This window comes from Patagioenas fasciata, chromosome 33 (genome assembly GCF_037038585.1).
Source record: "Patagioenas fasciata isolate bPatFas1 chromosome 33, bPatFas1.hap1, whole genome shotgun sequence".
NCBI classification, from domain to species: Eukaryota; Metazoa; Chordata; class Aves; order Columbiformes; family Columbidae; genus Patagioenas; species Patagioenas fasciata.
The window spans coordinates 2,334,916-2,355,012 of NC_092552.1; the positions used below are offsets into that span (position 1 = coordinate 2,334,916).

General features: G+C 50.0%; 1 protein-coding gene across 2 annotated transcripts in view; it reads right to left on the reverse strand.

Annotated features, from left to right (window-relative positions):
- Positions 1-8,038: 8,038 nt before the first annotated feature.
- The window catches only part of LOC139826031 (dynein axonemal heavy chain 9-like), a 29,142-nt gene continuing 17,083 nt past the window's right edge, over positions 8,039-20,097 (reverse strand). The window contains exons 4-11 of one of the 2 annotated variants that reach the window (XM_071800820.1): positions 18,670-18,800; positions 16,826-17,037; positions 16,399-16,632; positions 13,723-13,890; positions 11,726-11,842; positions 10,851-11,001; positions 9,094-9,162; positions 8,039-8,146 (exon numbers count right to left, since the gene is read on the reverse strand). In XM_071800820.1, coding sequence (XP_071656921.1) covers positions 9,131-9,162; positions 10,851-11,001; positions 11,726-11,842; positions 13,723-13,890; positions 16,399-16,632; positions 16,826-17,037; positions 18,670-18,800 — 1,045 coding nt within the window. In that variant the 3' untranslated portion in view covers positions 8,039-8,146; positions 9,094-9,130. Of the gene's footprint in view, positions 8,147-9,093; positions 9,163-10,850; positions 11,002-11,725; positions 11,843-12,173; positions 12,550-13,722; positions 13,891-16,398; positions 16,633-16,825; positions 17,038-18,669; positions 18,801-20,097 lie in introns of those variants that run through there. The other variant, XM_071800821.1, reaches the window with a different exon arrangement.

Sequence of the window (20,097 nt, forward strand, 5' to 3'; positions counted from 1 at the left end):
TTTAGTTTGGAGAAGAGGAGACTGAGGGGTGACCTTATTAATGTTTATAAATATATAAAGGGTGAGTGCCATGAGGATGGAGTCAGGCTCTTCTCAGTGGCAAACAATGATAGGACAAGGGGCAATGGGATCAAGCTGGAACACAAGAGGTTCCACTTAAATTTGAGAAAGTGAGGGTAACAGTGCACTGGAACTCTTCTCAGTGAGGGTAACAGAGCACTGGAACAGGCTGCCCAGGGAGGTTGTGGAGTCTCCTTCCCTGGAGACATTCAAAGCCCGCCTGGACACCTTCCTGTGCGACCTCACCTAGGCGTTCCTGCTCCAGCAGGGGGATTGGACTAGATGATCTTTTGAGGTCCCTTCCAATCCCAAACATACTGTGATACTGTGATACTGTGAAGCGTTCTGAAGATGTGCTTTAGCTGGACACAGCTGCTCTCAGCAGAGTGACCCTCCGTGGCAGCCTTAGGCAGGAGCTCTGCTTTGGTGACCCCTCTCCTCACTCCTCAGTGATGGAGGTTTTTCTTTCATGTCTTTCATCCACAGAACCAACTCTTGAGACTCTCCACAAACGAAAGGTTGTGTCACCTTGATGCTTTGTGCATGGGAGGTCAGGAGATGGCTGATGCCCAAGAACAGACTTGGAATGATGCCTCAATTTTGTCTGTTCACAAATCCCAGCAAATGGTGCACAGTCATCTCTGTCCCTTCCCTTGAGCAAGGCTTTGCTCCAGTGACCAGGGGACAGAGTTACCCTCTGAGTCTGGAGGCTCCTCCAGCACTTGCTGTAGACAATGCAAGAGGCAGAGTAGAAAGACCACCACAAGTCAAAGCACAAAACAGAAACTTCCTTTTGGTGAGACTGAAGATGGTATCACGGCCAGAGCTGAGGAACCAGCAGTTACCTGTGTTTTCGAGGAGGTACTTGAGTGAGCACTCAATGGCAGTGAAGAATCCATCCAGAACTATCTCATCCACGTAATCCACATAGGCCTTCCAGATGTCAGATGCTGGGTCTGCAAGTAAGAGGCTCTGGTTTTCCTGGAAGAAAAAGACGACACTTTGAAATACAGCGGGGCTGAGTCTGTCCTACAAGAGCTGCCCACAGCTGAGGACTCATGGCAATGAGCACACAGGTACCAGCCCTGCGGGGGGAGAGAAACCAGACAGACGGATGTTGCTGCTGGTAGCATGGCCACAATTTTCTCCTTCTGTCAAGGGCTGCTTTGTCATCTGAAGCAACTCAAAATAATCACAAGGTAAAAATGGAGTGCGTGAGAGACTTAGCAGCCCTGCAACCTTCTCCTCCCTCTTCTCTGAGGCCAAAGGGCTCAAGGGTGCTTTGCAGACCTGGGCCAAAGGCTCATCCCAATGCATGAAGCCTCAGTCCTTGTGGCCTGTATAATGTTACCTTGGGTGGATGAGTCCTTCCAAGTGGACTGCTTACACCTCTGCCCTACAAATGGTCATCTCAAAACAAGAGAACTTTAAAATTCAGAAAAGGGTTTTTAAATAAACCAAGTGAAAATAGTTAAAGATTGGGATCAGAAGACAAAGGGTTGGCTTACAGCCTCCCTTCTCAGCTTATTGCGTCCCTTACCTCCAGGCAAGTTCACAGTCAGGAAATTCACGGTTTTCTAGGCCACAGAATGGCCCCATCCTTCTTGCGTCTCCTCTTCCACACCCACAAGACCAGCCTGGGTATCCATCCCCTGCACCTCCCAGGCTCTGCCGTGATCCTGTTCCGGCCTTGCTATGCCCTCTGAGGGCTCTTTCTCCTAAGCCTGCCAGGGGCTCTCAACACAGGCACGGGCTCAAAAAAAACGTAAGGTCCAGCTTGCAGTCTGCTGCCAGGGGTTCAAAGCTGGCTGTATTTCATCTCTGGGGACACAGGAGAGGGTGCCATTCCCAGTGGCATGGCAGCTTGGCACACATGAGATCATAGAATCATTCTGGTTGGAAGAGACCCTCAAGATCATCGAATCCAACCATAACCTAACTCCACCACTAACCCATGTCCCTAAGAACCCCATCTGTACATTTGTTAACACCTCCAGGGATGTGACTCCACCACTGCTCTGGGCAGCCTATTCCAAAGCTTCACAATCCTCTCTGTGAATTATTTTTTCCTAATATCCAATCTGAACTTTCCTTGGTGCAACTTGAGGCCACTTCCTCTCATCCTATCTCTTACTACTTGGGAGAAGAGACCAACCCCCTCCATGCTCCAACCTCCTTTCAGACAGTTGCAGAGAGCAAGAAGGTCTGGCCTCAGCCTCCTCAAGATAGAGTGGCATTGCCAATTGGGCTTGAGTCAACCCAGAGTTGCTGCTCCCCAACTTTACACATCAACGCTGAGTGATTAAACTGTTAACAGAGCAAGCCAGGGCTCTGGTGCCTTGCAGACTCACCTCCACATTTTGCTGACACAAGAGAAAGGGGAACTTCACAGGACTGAACACTATGGGAATGCCCATTTGAAAGCACCGCCCCCTCTTCACCGTCCCATGCCCTTGTATTTGACAATGCCCCCTTGTCACTGGTGTTCTACTGAACCTTTACTCCAGAGGCCTCATCCTGGTGCAAAAGGGCAATGCAAGCCAGCATCTCACTGTCCTGCCTGTGCTTGTGGGTGCACGTACCCAAACTCTCTGTGCTCTTCTCTCAGCAGCCTCAAGACTCACCTGCTCAAAAGAAGACCTGAACACCCAAGGGAAACACAGCAGACCAGCTCTTGGCCCCTTTGCTGCTGTTCCTCCAGGTTTGACCAGCACAGCAGGACAGAGGCATGGGGACATCCTATTTTGGGCCACGGTGCCTTTCCCTCCCCAGGACCTTCATGCTGCTTTGCAGTTGGTCCTGCCCTGTGAGCCACCAGAGCAGCGGTGCCAGCCCTTCTGCCTTGGCCACAGCCCCATGTTCTCTCCGGTCAATTTAGGAAGTGTTCCCATCTTTTGGGTGTAGCTGGAGGTGGTTGAGCCTGTCACAGCTGTAGCAGCAGGACAACGTGGGCACAGTAAAATCCTCGCCGTGGGTTCAGAGGGTACAGAAGTGGGTCAGAAGCCCAAGGCTGAGTGCAGACAGTGAAGTAAGGTGAGCAACAAGGGCTCAGTGTCCCAGAGAGGGTCAGCCCAGTCTCTCCAGAGTCCAAGGCCAGATGGTGACCCTCAGGAGTGGGCTGGACCTAAAATCCATCTGCCTTCCAGCCAAGGTGCTGTCCCTGACACGCTAAAACCTCTGGGCAGGTGAGGCGCAGAGATTTGGGCTTTCTCCTGCTCTGCAAAGAGGACTCTCAGCTCTGGCAAAGCCACTGGAAAAAACCCAGGGTTCAGACAGCAGCTTTTTTCTTGTTACTCAGCTTCTCCCTGGACTGACAGCGTCACCTCCTGCTCCCACAGAGGAACAACAAGCCTAAAGCAGAAAGGTCAGCCACAGCCAGCTGCCTCTCCATTTTAAGGTGAATATTTCGGAGGAGTTTTTCCTCTGAGCAGGATCCCAAAGCCTGATGCACGACTCCCCTCTAGTGGCTTCACAAGAACCAGGACTGGGAGCCAGACTGGGCTGCATCGGCTCCCACTCCTGCTCCAAACTCGGTGCCTGGTCAGCAGCCCCGCACACTCAGCTGTACCAGCTCACCCATCAAAGTATTCCTTAATCAACAACAGGTAAGTTTTTCAAATGAGTTAAGGGAGTTAATTTTAAGGTGAAGCAGCTCTGGACATTTTCACCAGAGCGGAGAGACACCCAGAGCCTATGAAGAGTCAACAAACCCCTGGAGAAGGTCCCCCCTCACCTTCACCAGCAGATGAATCCTCTGCCCTGACTCTCGGACAAGGCTGTAACGCCGTTCCAGGCGGTCCTGACAGTCCTCCAGGCTCAGCAGCGATTCTCTTTTACAATCTCTTCTCACAAATATGGGCGACGCCCACGATCCCACGATGGTCTGGATCTCCTCAACATTGTTTTTGGCTTTCTGTATCCTCTGCTCGAGGTCATGGACATCATCCATCACCATGGAGATGTGATCCCAGACACCTGGTAAAAAATGAGATGATTGACTACTTTTTTTCAGAGCTGCATGGCCAAGCTCTTGTGCACTCTCCATAAGACTTTTCCCCCACGGTTTCATGTATTTCTCACCCATCATTAACACAAGAGACTTACCACCTCAACCAAAAGAGTCACTTCTAGCTCCCTCCTACCCCAACAATCCATGGTACAGCTGCAGCCTCTGTTTTCTGCCAGGAGCACCAGCACCGTGGGGACGTCTGACACTTCCCCCTTTCCCGTACCCAGATCTAATCTGCTACCAGAGAGAGAACAAGGACAACAGGCTGAGTGTTCCTGCCACTGTCACTAGAGCAGGGACCCACAGCCCCACAAACACAGGCTGTGACAGCCCAAGGTACCAGCGAGGGCTGCATTTAGATTCAGGGAACTTCATCTGCAGGAAAGTCCCTTCATCTTTGTTGTGCAGTGGAGAAAGAGTTTTTCAGCATGAGGAATTCTGCTTTGCAAGTTCCCAAGGGAGGACACTTGTTCCTGTTCATACCACAAGCCTGATGACAGAAATATATATTCCAACAGCGAGCAGTTTGCTTTCACCAAGAGGAAACAAATTGTCTTCCTCCATTCTGCTTTGCAGTTAAAACTGATCAAGCAAGAACACTGGTTAAATCATCCCAAAGTCACGGTGCACAAACCTCACCACTAACCACAGTATTTCATCTGGCTGGAAAGGATAACGAGGTGGCCCTGGCCCCCACCGGGAGAAGTCTGTCCCAAGCCAGATGGCTGGGCCAAGGGGTCCCAGTCCCTGCACAACTCAGGGAGAAAGCAGTGCCTTGGGGACACAGGGACATGACCACACAGTGGGTCACTTGGGCTGGCACGGGCAGGGAGCAGACTCTTCAACCCCAGCCTTGCCAGCTCTCACAAACCCCAATCTTGCCGTTTCCTCAGCATCACTGCTTACAGGGCAGCCTCTCTTCCCCAAAAGCCCAGAGGGAAGCTGAAGGGATCAGGATCCTGTCCCCAGCCCAAGCAGATCAAGGTAAGATGGGAAGGAGCAGGCAGGCTGGGGGCTGCCCTTTGTCTCCCCAGTGCTGGCTCTGCTGGAGAGTCCCCTGCCCTGCTGTGAACTGTCACTGGGAACCAGGTGATGGAGGCTGGGGACATGGGAGGAATCTGATGAGACCCAAGTGAGCAGGTTAACCATGAGCAATGTGCCCTGTGGCCAAGAAGGTTGATGGTACCTGGGCTGCGTGAGTAGGAGTGTGGCCAGCAGGTCGAGGGAGGTGAATCCTCCCCCTCTGCTCTGCACTCGTGAGGCCCCATCTGAGTGGTGTGTCCAGTTCTGGGCACCCCAGTTTAAGAAGTACAAGGAATTACTGGGGAGAGCCCAGCGGTGGCTACCAAGATGCTGAGGGGTCTAGAGCATTTTTCTTCTGAGGAAAGGCTGAGAGAGCTGGGGCTGTTGAGCTGGAGAAGAGAAGCTGAGAGGGATCTGATCAATGGGATCAATATCTCAGGGTGGCTGTCAGAGGATGGACCAGACTCTGTTCAGTGGTGCCCAGCACCAGGGTGAGGGGCAGCGGGCACAGACTGAAACACAGGAGGCTCCATCTGAACATGAGCAGAAACTTGTTTGCTGGGAGGTGCCAGAGCCTGGCCCAGGCTGCCCAGAGCGGGTGTGGAGTCTCCTTCTGTGAGACATTGAAACCCGCCTGGACCCACCTGTGTGATCTGCTCTGTGACCCTGCGTGAGCAGGTGGGTTGGACTGGGAGATCTCCAGAGGTCTCTTCAGCCCTCACCAGTCTGGGATTCTGTGAAATCCTGTACGGCCTCTTTTGCCCTAACACAGAGCTAGCTCACCCTCCATCTTCCAGTTGAGTGTTTCTTCTGCCTTCTTCAGCTTCAAGTTAATATCCCACAGCTGCTCCTGTATGAGAGGGTATTCGACCTCCAGGACTGTCTTCAGGACCTTGTTGTATCTGTTCACCATCAGCTCCAAGTTGGCCGCCAGCTGCCGGTATGACTCCTTGGAGGAACAGATTTCTGCTGCCGTGGGTGGGATGGCTCCCAGCCGGCTGCCAGACAGGTAGCTCACCTCCCTCAGCACCGACACCAGCTGCAGAAACAAGGCAGAGAGCTGAATGTGAGACAATCCTCCCCATTCACCTGGTAGACACCCTCCCGTCAATTCTGGGGATCTTAGGGGGTTCCTGCTGTTTTATTCACAAAGCAGTACGCTCTGAGAAGGGCCTGGACACCTCCTAGTCCAGACCATCTCCCTCCCATTGATCTTTGCCTCTGATTTGCTTCCCAATCAAAGACATCTAGCTCTGTTAACTACCCAGCCAGCAAACCCTGTGCAGCCTCTAAAAGCCATGACGATCTCTGGTCTTCTCAGCTATCCTCATCAATACAGTCTTTCAGCAATACTGTGCCTGCAGGAGGAGGCACAACCAAAAGCATCTTTGAGTTGTGATGGAACGGGATTGAGTGGGTTATTAAACTATAAACCCAAGTAGAAGTGAGTCCCTGCAACAAACGGAGCAGCAAGGTCTTCCAACGCAATATATCACTTCTAAGACAAAAAAAAAAAATCTTTGCTCAGTTTAGTGGCTTGTGAGAGGGAAAATGCTCCTGAAACTGCACATTTTGGCTGGGTGACAGAAATTCAGTATATTGTATGGGCAATGGCAGGGGTGAGGAGTATCTACAATACTAAAGTGACTATGTCCACAATGACAAGAAGAGGAAAGAAAGACGGAGCGCGGAAGGGTGAAGGGAGCAGTTTGAGGAGGCGGATGGAAGAGGATGGGATGGGAGGAAGGGAAAAGCAGGGGATTGAGGGAGCAGGAGGCCAAGTGAGATAGAACCAAACTCCCCTCCCTTTTATGCACTGGAATGTCTGAGACATCCCCACCATGGTGTCAAGGATGTCTTACCCTCTTTCCCTCTCCTCCATGGAAGGTGAGCTCTGGAAGATTCTTTAATGTTGAAGGGTTGCAAATACATCCTCCCTTTAGGCAAAATGAGGTGCTCCTATCTGCTCTGAAGGGCATGAAGGGGCTGCTAAGCAGGCACCTGAGGACATGAGGCAGTCCTCAGTATGGAAAGCTGAGAGCAGCGCAGAAGCACTCAGAGACTGGAGCTGAGAACATGCTCAGCACGTCACAGGCTCCAAACCCTGGCACCAGGGTGAAGGGTGGAAAACATCCCCTGGGGCCATTTGCTTCCCACCTTAGCAAGGAGATTCCAAGGAGCTGGACAAATCCTTTGTCTGAGAGCCAAGCTGGAATGAGCTCTGGAACCTCAACACTTTTCTCTAACAGCAGCAAGTCCCAGGGAAAGGGGGAAGTGTTTGATGTTTTCCCAGGCCCCTGAGATTCAGCACCTCCGCAGCAAATGGCATTTCACATTTGAGAGGCCCCAGCTCTCATCAGGCCCCAGAACCTTTGAATCCACCTCTGCACTCTGCTGGCTTGGACCCTGCCTCTGCTTTGGGCAGGGGGATGGTCAGGCCTCCCTGTGCTGGAGAGGGCAGCCCTAGGGAACAGAGACCTACTGGAAGCCTCCTGCACCACAATTAAGGAAATCCAACAGCCACAACACTGAAGTAACAAAACAAACCTTTCCTGGGATTTTTATACCCTTTCAGGAAGCTCAGATTTCAGGTAAACATAACACGAACCCACGTCTGTAGGATGATGCTCCTACGCTCCCCACACCAGCGTCAAACCAACCTGCTCTGGAGATGTTGACACCAGTTAACATCTGGCTACTCACAGACTTTCTGGCTTTAATTACAATCTGCGCTGCTTAAACTGTAATCCTGATATTTTACCAGGAGACAGAGCCCACAAAGGGGATGGTTAATTCATGTCACCCGTAACAGATGCTCCAGGGACCTCAGCAGAACAGATCTAGTAGCGATCCCACCAGACTTGCCATGCACGGTGGGGCACAGCTTGGAGACGTGCCCTCCAGCAGACAGGAAAGCTAGTTCTTACCTGGGGATCAAAATTAACTGTGATCAGTTTGGTTTCTGGATCTCGCCGGATAAGCGGTTGAGTAAGGTTGTACTGTGATTTTTCAGAGACTGTCTGGGACCAGTCTGCATAGAGCTTCTCCTGATACCTGCCGAAAAACAAACAAACAAATTAAAACATCCACCACGTAGCTGCCAAGCCCGCACACCAAGACATAGAACCAAATAAAAGCCAAGTCCACTTCTGAGGGCTGAAGAACATCAAGGAATATTTAAAACCCACCCACACCACCTCCATAAAGATCTTGGCTTCAAAGACAAACACCTGAAAACCAGTGACAGCATCAAGTCAGGAAAACAAAGATCCCCCAAGTACCATTCTTAGCAGAGGATTCAAATTTGGGGACAAACATTCAAAAGCTCAGAGCAATCAGTTCAGTTTTAGCATCAAACATTAAGATATTAAGTGAGGTGCAACGAATCCCACTCCCACTTGTGGAATACACACATTACAGCCACGGTAAGTACACTGTGAATGGGCACAAGTGGATTGAGACTTCTGGTCAGCTCAGGTTTTCTACCACAGCATCTCCTACATCCAAAAGAATCTCGTTCCAACATTTCTGCTGGGCTGCACAGCCCCTGTCCCTCCCATGCAAACTTCTCATTTCAAGATATCACAGAAAGACTGTGGTGTGTAGCAAAGGATTCCTCCTCCTCTCTCATCACAAAATTCCTTCTGGCTTAGAAAGAGACATTCTCAGGCCCTGGGCTTGCAAATGTGCTGAAAGGTGGTTTAGAGAAGGAGAAGGAAATGGCCTCAAGTTGCACCAGGGGAGGTTCAGACTGGATATTAGGAAACATTTCTTCCCCAAAGGGCTGTCGGGCATTGGAACAGGCTGCGAGGGCAGTGGTGGAGTCATCATCCCTGGAGGGGTGGACAGACGTGGAGACGAGGTTCTCAGGGACACGGGGCAGTGCCAGGGTTGTGTTAATGGATGGACATGAGGGTCTCTTCCAACCAAAACAATTCTATGATTCTATAAGGTTTGGCTTTTTTTCATATAGTTACAGTCATGCCTGAGCCACCACTTACCTGTCGAGCAGCTGGATCATTTCTTCATACTTCTCTATCACCCTTCTTCCTTCAGCAGAGTCCAAGCAGCTGGTGGCACAACAGACAAGCTCAGCGTTACATTTAGCCCTGTGAGGCTGCAGTCTCTATTTACCCCTTCCCAAAACCACCCACCACCTTGCAGGCAGAGCCTGGCTGGGGATCTTACATTCCAACCCCACCATATCGCCCAAAACCATTTCACTGCACAAAAGCTCTCCAAGCCCCAGTGCGCCCTTTTGCGGGTGTTTGCATGGCAACTGGCAAATGAGAACCACGTCCTGGGGGAAGAACAAGGGCCCAGAGCTGCTGGAGGAACACTGGTCTCCGTAACATACTCAATGCTCCGGTGTTTGCACAGAGCAGGGCAACCTCTGCTCACCAGCCACCACTTTCTGAGGTCAAAGAGGCACAGAAAGAAGCAGAGTGTGGCTCCCGGCAGATGAAGCTCTTGGCGGTGCCCAATTCATGCCCCTCAAACCGAAGAGCAAAGGTGTCCCAGAGTGCGGGAGGCAGAGCCCTGGCCACGCTGCCAGGGCTGTACAGCCCAGGGAACAGCAGGCCAGAGGAATTCTTATCATGCTGTCTTTTCCCCACTGTTTCATCTACAATATCCAAGTTTTCCTCAAGATGGTTGTTGATTTTGGAGGACATATTGACAAAACTTGAATTAACTTAACCAAAAGCTGGAAAAAAGGAGCGCCTGAGCAGTCACCGCTGGGCAAGTGCTGAGAAACCTGCTGGAAGTAAACAAGTCCTCTGAGCAAATCCAAGTAAATCCCAGCAAAACCACTTTTGTTTCTCCTTTCTCCCAAAGATGCAACAACAGAACCTCATTTGCAGAAAACTGCTCTGATTTCCCAGCTTCCTTCCTTAAATCCAACATCTGCCACACTGATGTAGGTCTGTGACCAAGGCAAGTGCCTCTGGATCTTGAATAAGGAGCTGAGATCGAACGAGAAGCCCAGACTATGTCCAAACCTGAGCTGATGTGAGGTGTCCCTTGCCTGGGACACATTCCCCGCCCCTCACAAACACTGACATAGGGATTTCTGACCAGGAGTTACTTCTGTCCGTCTTATCTAACAGCCACAGAACAATAACCACAAATTCACAGCAAATGATTCTCTCCATGATTCTCTCCAGTCCAGGACTTGTCTCGTTCCAGTGTGATCTTTCTGAGGCAAGTAAATAGGTTATTGTTCAAAATGACACACTTGAATCCTCATAATCTGATAGAAATCCACCCATTCCCCCCTGTGCCAACAGTCACGGGGAATAATAAACTTGGAAAAGGCTGATTAAACCCTTGGTTACAAAGTCCCACTCGCATACTTTGCATTTTAAGCATTGTAAGGGAAACAAAATAAATTCATTCTGAGGAGCACATGAGTGGGTTTGCAGGTCCCATGGGGTGTTGGAGGCAGCACACAAATGTGGAGAGAAACCTCCTGTCACAGCCTCGCTGGGAGAAAAGCTCAGCATGTGTCTCCATTCCCAGTCACATATCATGCATACACATTTGAAAAAGGGTATTTTTACTCCTAACCAATTATTTGCTTTAATACTAAGAACAGAGCTTTCCCAGGCATTTCCATTGCCACTAGGAGCTACAGAGGCTGAAAACATCTGCAATTTGTAAAGTTTTGGGTTCCTTAGAAAAATAAATCATTTCCCCCCCAAATTAATCTCAATCAAACTCCCTGTAAAACCCATTTTACTCAGCACGTTCTACCTACCGAGCTTCAGCTCTGCCTGGATGTGCCGGGAGTAGATCAGCCTGGCGTGGTCCAGGGCCCTGCTGAACATGCTGATGAGGACGGAGTATTTGCCAGCAGCATCTGCAGCGACTACCGGTCGCTCCAAAAGGCTCCCGAACATGTCCAGCAGCTGTTGGGGTGAACACGCAGGAAAAGAAGAGGGGAAAAATTTACAACCCCGACTCCTGCAGAGAGATCAGCTGGGACCTTCCTCCCCAGCCCAGATGCTTCAATACTGTCCGCACCGATGGGCACTTTGGAAAAAGGAAATTTGCTCCCTTTGTTACGGGGCCTCTCCGACTTTCTCTGGGGTTGGACCACATTCCAACTGTTGTTCTTCAAATGCTTCAAGATTTTCTATTTTTTTCAAAAAACTTACAAAGATAAACACTGTCACTTGCTAAAGTCTTTTCTACAAATGCTTATATTGATTTTTTTAAAAAAATACCATTTATTATTTCTGCAAGATAGATTAATTGATAAATAAACCAGCTTTGTTTCTAGAAAACCTGTTTCCAAAACTGAAACAGATCCATGTATTAATAATATTAACAAATTGATACTAACAATATCAATTCTCACCAGGAAATCCTAGAAAAAGCATGATTTCCCCCGACTTGCAGAGAGAGACACAAATATATCTCCTGGCATCCAAAAGCTTTGTGAGGGACCCACCAGCCTGAGCATCCCAAACCAAGAGCAGCCCAAAAGCTACAAGTCCCACTGTCCCACCAGCAAACACCAGCCCCATGTGCCTGTGGCTCCAGCACTGCCTGGTCTCCTCAGCGTGATTCTCACCGAGCCGGGTGCCCTGATTTCCCTTTTAGGGAAGAGCAAGGGAGCGATAAACAAACCTTGAAGGCGTGGTCCAAGTTGGAGGCGTCATCAAAAGCCTGGATGAAAATGGTGCCCAGCCGACGGTCCATGTCTTCTACTTTCTGCTGGAAACCAAAGGCATCCTGCTCAAAGTCCTGCACAAAGGCAAAACACAAGCTGTGAGGCTGCAAGATGGCACTAGGAAGGTACCTGTAACTCCTCGATCCAGAGATGCCCTCTCTTATTCACCGTGAACTAAGCCACTCCTCTGGCCAATCTTCAGCCATCGCAACGTGGCAAAGTCCTCACGAAGCTTGAGAACATTTCTGTGCTGTCCCATGGCTGAGATGTTGGCCCTTTCTCTGGGAGGGACCCTTTGGTCCTGAGGGCTTTCCACAGCCCACATGGCACTATCTTCAGCCTACAGGCAAGATGGACTATTTCCACACCCTCTCCCCCACCACTTGGCCTGAAGACCACACCATCATCCAGAAAACCCACGGATGCACCTGCTGAGTCCCAAATCCAACCTACTTTCAAGTCAAAACAAGCCTGTGGTTCCATGGTGAGCTGGTTGTGAGTGAGGCAGTTTCAAAACACTCGCACAGGTTGCCCAGAGAGGCTGTGGAGTCTCCACACTTGGACATAGGTAATCTTGGAGATATTTCACCTGACCAGTCACAGTCCTGCTCTGGCTGAGCCTGCTTTGAGCAGGGAAGGTGGACTGGGTGATCTCCAGAGGTCCTTTTCAAACTCAACAGTACTGGGTTTCTGTAATTTCCATCATCTTCTTGCACTGCTTTTCTTGCTTCAATTGTAATAAATCCTTTGAACTTCAAGGGTAACATCTATATTTGTTTTCCTACACGTAAAAGAGTCCAAATCAAAGACTGAACTTGACAGTCCGTGACAGTCCTTCTGTTCTAGCTTGGACAAAACCACTAAAAATGAGGTCATGTGTCTCTTTTCCAAAGGACAAAGTGCAAGGAAATAGCTTTTACTATTGCTACTGCTGAGCTCCAGCAGATCCAGATGCCATGTTTTAGCTAAAAAAAACGGCTCCAGCAGTGGCAGAGGGTGCAAAACTAGAGCACTGAAAGAACAAACATGACTCAGAGTCACACAAATGGCCATGGGGTCACCAAACCCAAGCCACCTCCTGCAGAGCCACTGTCACCTCTCCTCTGTGCCTGCCCTGCTGAAGGAGGGGTGCTATGGAGCAAGCAGCTTTCCAGCAAGAAACACTGGGGACGTGCCACCCCCTGCAGAGATGTACTGGGAGCTGCAGGAAGCAAAGCACGAGCCACCCATCCCCACACCAGGCAGGTCCCAGAGGGCTGGGAATATTCCTTTAATTAAAGCACTACTGATAATAAAATAGAGCATCCTTGAATTCTGAGAGCCCCAGATGCCATGTGTTCATCTAGGCAGGAGCGAACACATCCCAGAGATGATCTGAGTTGGCCCTCATCAGGCAAACTACCTTGTTTTTCCAAAACTAAGACAGCGTCTTATATTAATTTTTGCTGCAAAAGATGCTTACTTTTTTACATGTATAGCTGCCTGGACCCTATTTAAATTGACTTTTTTATGAACTGTAACTAGGGCTAATTTTTTGAATAGGGTTCATATTTCAAGCATCCTGAAAAATCATGCTATAGCTTGTTTTTGGGGTAGGTCTTATTTTTGGGGAAACATGGTAAATACCAAGAGCAGGAAAGCAAAGAGATGTGGGTGTTGGTATAGCTCTTATACCTCAGCAAGCACCATGTACAGCAAAAGCTTGTGCATAACTCATGGAAATCCCAGTTTCCCAGCTGCACTGATCTAAGGTGCTGATCTAGCAAGATATGTTAGATATAGACGTGCAAGAAGTCCCAAATCTCTGCAGGAAAGGCCAGCGGCTCCCTGTTCCCTCCAGTACCAGATCAGATCATAATGAAAGGAGGAAAGAGCTGGGAAGAAGATAGCAGGAAACTGCTGCTTTGGAAACATGCACATGTTCCTGATGTTCCCGCAAACTGGTCCCACCTACCGTGTTGGTCAGGTCAAGACAGTCATAGGTTCGCTCTGAAAACACCTTGTATGCCTCCTGGAATTCCTCATACATGTCCAGGACCTGCTGGCCCAGGGTCTTCCCTTTAATCCCACTGAATTCAATTTTCTCCAGCTTCATCAAGTCCAAGGAAGTTGCCAGGAGATCCTTCAAAGTCAACGGAGGGAGACACAGGTCATGATGTTGACAAAAGAAGATGACAACAGTTGTCACGACAGAGTTGCACTTGCTGAGGGACCTTCCCAAGCACAGCGCTGGTGCTCAGGCTGGGTGGCAGGGATGGGAAGGGGGGAGCCTGATCTGCCTGTCCTGAGCATCAGTGGCTGCTCGTAACACGTCCCTGCCCAGTGAGACCTGCTGCAGCCACTAGAAATACCATGACAACTGTAAAATCGCTTTTAAGTGTATTTAAAGGACAGATCCAAAGCAGGATATGAGACTCTTATATGTCATCCAGCATAGCTAAGAATCCCAATTTTATAGGTATTAACCAAGGACAGATTTCTAATATTTACAGGTACCCACACTGTCCAAAGCTCCTGCGCAGTCAAACCTCCACGTGTCCAAGTGGGTGTTGCAGCACCTGCCCCGCTGGCCCTCTCTGCTGAGGTGGCACACGGGTCCTTCCCTTCCCTTCCCATCCTCTGCAGCCTGGCAGTGTCACCTCTTGGGAAAATGTCCCGCTCCCCCAGTGGTGGTGGCAGCACTGGGCAGCTCTGCTGCCATCCCACCTCATCTGTCTCCCTAGGTAGGGCCAAGTAAGGGCTGGTTGAACATCCATTGTCTCAGAGGACCAGGAGAAATGTGCACAGGAATGTACTGGTGGCCACTCTCTGCTTGCACTTGTCCTGGGGCCACCCGAGCAGGGCAGCAGGTTTTACCACAGACACGTAATATGAAACAGTGCAACGAACCAAAGGAAAGGGATCCTTCCCTCTTCACGTGCTCATGGGCTACCCATGCACCAGTGTAACTGCAGCTTTTATGAAAATTCGAAAACAAATGCACATATGCATTCATATTCACTTCGACACACCAGCACATCCGCTTGAACAAATACCTAGTAAGGCAAAAAAATAATGTGGAAATACCAGTTGTCCCTTGCTTTGTCTTGCAAGGTTGCTTGAAATGAAGTGATGAGGGGAAATTGAGACGGAGAGAGATGCAGCAGTTTTCCTCATTAACAGGCTGGTGTGCACTATGCTTTTAATTATTGTTTTACAGCTCACTCCGCAGGCTCTCCCTCTGACTCCAGATACTGCAGCTTCTACTGTCCCTGGAGTGTGGGACAGCCACGGAAGGAGGAAACAGACACTGGTCAAAACGCACAGTGCCCCAGCTCAAAACCTCCCCACTGGCTTTTGTCTGCAGCCCATATCCACAGTGTGCCCATGGCATCCATGGAATCCCAGCAGTCAGTGCCCCAGAGCCTTTACAGGGTCCCAGTAAACCTGTCACCAACACTGTCCTCATGATACCCTGCAGTTATTCCTGTGTCTATTTATATTCCTCTCTACACTGACCAGCATAATTTGGTTTATTTCACATCAAACCCTACTGGAAACCATCATTATGAATACTTTTAAAATAGGCACCAGTCATGACAGTTTTCAACATAGTTAATTAAGGAACACATAAAAGTATATGGCACATTTAAAGCAGTAAAACTGCAAACACCAGCAACCTGTACACTGGCCATCCAACCCTACACACTGAGAACGCAGCAACAATCAACAAAGAAATTCATTTGGGATGTGTGTGGAGAGCAGATGAATGTGTGTGGTTAGCCACGTGAGAGATAACAGGTACATGCAAGGTCTGTACAAGAGGTACATACAGTATCTGTATAAGAGGTATATACAGTGTCTGTATAACAGGTACATATGGTGTCTGCATGTCTGTGGTCTCCAGACACAGCCATGTGGTAAGGAGAGCATAGGGAGCTCCCACATTCACACTCAGACCTGCTCTCTGCAGAACATCTCCTGTGGCTCAAGGAGCCCTTGGCCACACTGGGAGCTCAGGGATGACACCCCAATGTCCCTGCCTCAGGTGACAGATCTGGCAAACAGGGACACCCCTGAGCCACAGCACCCCAGTTTGATGGACTATGAGGATGCGAAGGGACAACCTGGTGAGGAACGTGTCCCTGCTCCTCCCCAGGCCCACGTGGCACAGCCAAGGGGATCCTGCCATCTGGCCTCTCCAAGACAGGCAGGACCCAGCTCTAGGGTGTCATAGAATCATAGAACCATTTCAGTTGGAAGAGACCCTTAAGATCATTGAGTCCAACCATAACCTAAATCTGTCTCTGATGGCACCAGGAGACCTGGGAGATTACATTGCTTTATTTACAGCTGTGCAAACCACACCTCCAGTAATCCTCCTTTTCTTGCCCCAACAGGAGCAAGGAGTCCAACGGGACTCCTGAGAGCAAAAAACACACCTATCAACCTGACCAGCTTACATATGCACTGAGCAGGACATAGTAAAACACAGTCTTAGACTCGCTGTAACAGGAGACCTAACAGCAAAAGAGTGGCCCCATTCCCTGGTATCAGGTGAAGCTATAGAAAGGAAAGATGCCAGCAAGTGATCTCCTGGCTACAGAGTTCTCCTGACGGTTTGCAATGTTTTTCAAGACCAGAGTCTCACCTCCACCATCTCCAGTCTCTTCAGGAAGGTGTCCAGCCTCGCAAACACCATCGTGGAGCTGAAGTCCCACTCCCTCACTTCTTGGCCTGGTTCATAATACATGTGCAGTTTTTCCCTTCTCTCCTCAAATGCCTCTTTGAACATGTTCAGGATACCGAGCACCATTCGCACCTTGCCCAGGCTCTCCTCCATGTCCCCTTTCAGAAGGTCTTCTGGAGACAGGTACACCAGGGCCTGGAAGAGCAAAATCACACCTGAGAGGTCACTTCTGCCATCATGGAAAACAAGGACTTCTTGTGTTGAACACATTTGAACCTGTTTATTAAGTTAAATGTTGCCTAAAAAATCACTTTTCCAGGGAAGGACAATAGGAAGAAGGGGAGAGGGGACACAGGGGACTGCAAACACAGGCATCACAGCCACAGACCTGCTCAATGAGAAGGTTGCAGATCTCCTGGAGCAGCACCACTATCCGCACGGGCATGTTGTAGTGCTTGGAGGTGACCCAGATCAAACACACCACGTGGAGCAGGTGGAGCAGGAAAGGCTTCACCTCGCTGAACTCAACCCTCTCTACGTCTTCCAAGCGGCGCTTGAGGGGTGTCAGGTGCAGGTGAACGTCCTGAGCTTCAGTCAAAGCTGTGTTGAGAGACGTGAGAAGCGGTAAGAACCACCCAGCTGCGGTGTGCTGGGTTCCCAGCTAGGTGCTGGCCCCACCACATGGAAAAGTGCCTGGGAAAAGAAACTGTCCTGACAAGCACTGAGCACCCTCAGCCACCTGTGTGCTGCAGGTCACTCACTCGTGAACATCACTCACCTGCGGCAGTAACCAGAACAGAAATAAGCTGATGTGATGGCAGGGGACAGGGAGCTGGGACAGGGCTTCGTGGAGAGCCTGAGTCCACAACTGCTAAAAAGTCACACGGAATTTGCCCAACAGCACCAAAAATACAGTGCTGCCATGGCTGTGAGCCATGGCCTTGCTGTACAGCACGACAGGCTGTACAGCCTTGGCCTGAGCCCTTTTTAGCTCAGTTTTGGCTCAAGCAACTCCTTGTCCAGTGGGCAGATGACGACGGCCCCACTAGTCCTGACTGTAATAGAAAACCTGTCAACAGTAAAGCAACTGATGTCTGACTCGTCGAAAGCTTTAGCTTAGCTCTGTACAGCTGTGTGGTTTTACCCTGAAGAATTACCCCAGAGCGCAAGCATTAATAAAACCAGATCGTTGTGCAATTAAACCTGTGGACCAACAAGAAGTGACAGAAGTGCTTGAATGCATGCAAAAATAACCCCTAAGGCCCAAGACCAAGGAAGAAGAGACTCCCACTATCAGCATCACCCTCCCAGCAAATCCACCAACAGCAGCCACACCAGTACAATGCCAGGGAAAGGGGCAGAGACTTAAAAGCAGGTGCACACAAATCTGAACTGCGCTGTAATGGAAATTAACAATTATAGTCCAAGTTATCCAATTAGGGTTAGTATCGCTGTAGCCGGATTAAAACCAAATATTTGTTGTATTTTGATTAAACCCTTAAAGTATTAATTAGTTTAACAATGAACCCTTGGCTCCTTATATAAGGGGTGTTTCTCCAGCCCATTTAAACTGCACAATGCAGAGTGTGACACAGATCCTTAAGAGATTCAATGTTTGCACGTGAAGTGGTGAAGAACAGTGTTTTCTGCCAGCACGTGCACAGCTAACACAGTCTAGATGGTTTCATTGTGCCAGAGAGCAGCTGGGTTGGACATGGATGTCCAGCTGTGTTGGTCTGCAGGGACAGACCAGCAGGACTACACTGTTTTTCACTACAGACAGGGATTTGCAATATTTCCTTGGGCTGCGCTCAACTCCCCTAAGCAAAGCAAAGCAAGGAAATTCGGGCTGCAGTGGCCAAAGCCTGAGAAGCAGCGCTCTAACAAAGCAGTCTTAGGTACAAGATCTGTCCTCTTAGTCTGAACTCCCGTTCCTGCATAATAACACCAGAGGAGCTGGTGGAAGTTGAGGTGAGTCCTGTTAGAGTAATGCAAACACTTTATTACAGCAGAATAAATTCCCAAACCCATTCACCCTGAACTTTGGCAAGAGTCTGGCTCAACAGACCAGCGATGGAGCTTGTCCCAGCCTGGAAACAAAAGCCTAGACTCAAGCACAAGCAGCCCAGTCTCAATTCACAAACTAGAAAGATTTGGCTTGAAATCAGTCACACCAGGCCATGAAGAAAGGCCAGAAGCCAGCACTGTGGTAAAGTTGCCCCAGCATCTCACCTGCCTCAACATCCATTAGCATGGTTTTGAAGGCTGGGATGTAGCTGCTCTCAACTCTCTCCAGCAGCTCCATCATGTTCCTGACCTTCCTCGTTGTCAGCTGGTTGTAAATGCATTCCAGGTCATCACACCTACAGCAACCGAGACACAGAATCACAGAATCAGTTGGTTGGAAGAGACCCTCAAGATCATCGAGTCCAACCATAACCTAACCCCTGGCACTGCCCCGTGTCCCTGAGAATGTCATCTCTGTGACTGTTCAACCCCTCCAGGAATGGTGACTCCACCACTGCCCTGGGCAGCCTGTTCCAATGCTTCACAACCCCTTCTGGGAAGAAATGTTTCCTAATATCCAACCTCAGCCTCCCCTGGCGCAACTTGAGGCCGTTTCCTCTCATCCTGGCGCTTGTTCCTGGGGAGCAGAGCCCGACCCCCCCTGGCTCCAAGCTCCTTTCAGGCAGTGCAGAGATCAGAAGGTCTCCCCTCAGCTCCTGTTCTCCAGCTGAACCCCCCAGGTCCCTCAGCCACTCCCATCACACTTGTGCTCCAGCCCCTCACCAGCTCTATTCCCTTCTCTCAACTCACTCCACTACCTCAAGGTCTTTCTTGGCCTGAGGGGCCCAAAACTGATTTGAGGTTTGGCTTCCCCAGCGCTGAGTACAGTGGGACAGTCATTGCCCTGGGCCTGCTGGCCACACTGTTCTTGATGCACACCAGGATGCTGGTGGCCATGTTACCCACCTACACTGGGCCATCAGCTGTCCCCCAACATCATCTGTTTCCCCTGGGCCTGATTCAGGGCTTCCTCCAGCTACACATGGACTGTGGAAATGGGAGAAAGCTGCATGAGGCACAGACAAACCCTACAGGACAGAAAGTGCTGAGTTCAGCATGACAGCAGCTCTGCTACTGACAGAACATCGCTGAAAAAAAGCCATCGTGTTTCTGCAGGCATTAGCAACAGCTCTCCAGCCAGCAGGGCTTTGCCCCGAGTCAGCCTGAACCAGTACAGCACAAAGGTTTTCAAAGGGCAGGAGGAAATACCACTCCCAGGCTCCTGAGCATCTAAAGCCCCTCTGGCCCTGACAGATGAACAGCAGCCAGCTGAGATGCACCATTTCCAGACAGCCCCCAGCAGGTGTCCATCAGCAATTACTCCTGTGGATGGCTCCTAGTGAACAGTGACCAAAGAGTGCCCAGAGCGGGTGTGGAGTCTCCTTCTCTGAGACATTCGAACCCGCCTGGACCCACCTGTGTGATCTGCTCTGTGACCCTGCGTGAGCAGGGCTTGGACTGGGGGATCTGCAGAGGTCCCTTCAGCCCAACCAGCCTGGGATCCTGTAAAGGGCATTTCTGAAAAAAGTCCCTTGAGGTGTAGCCCCTGTGGTGGGGCTAAGTTAAAACACAGCCAGCTGCCCAGTGACCTCC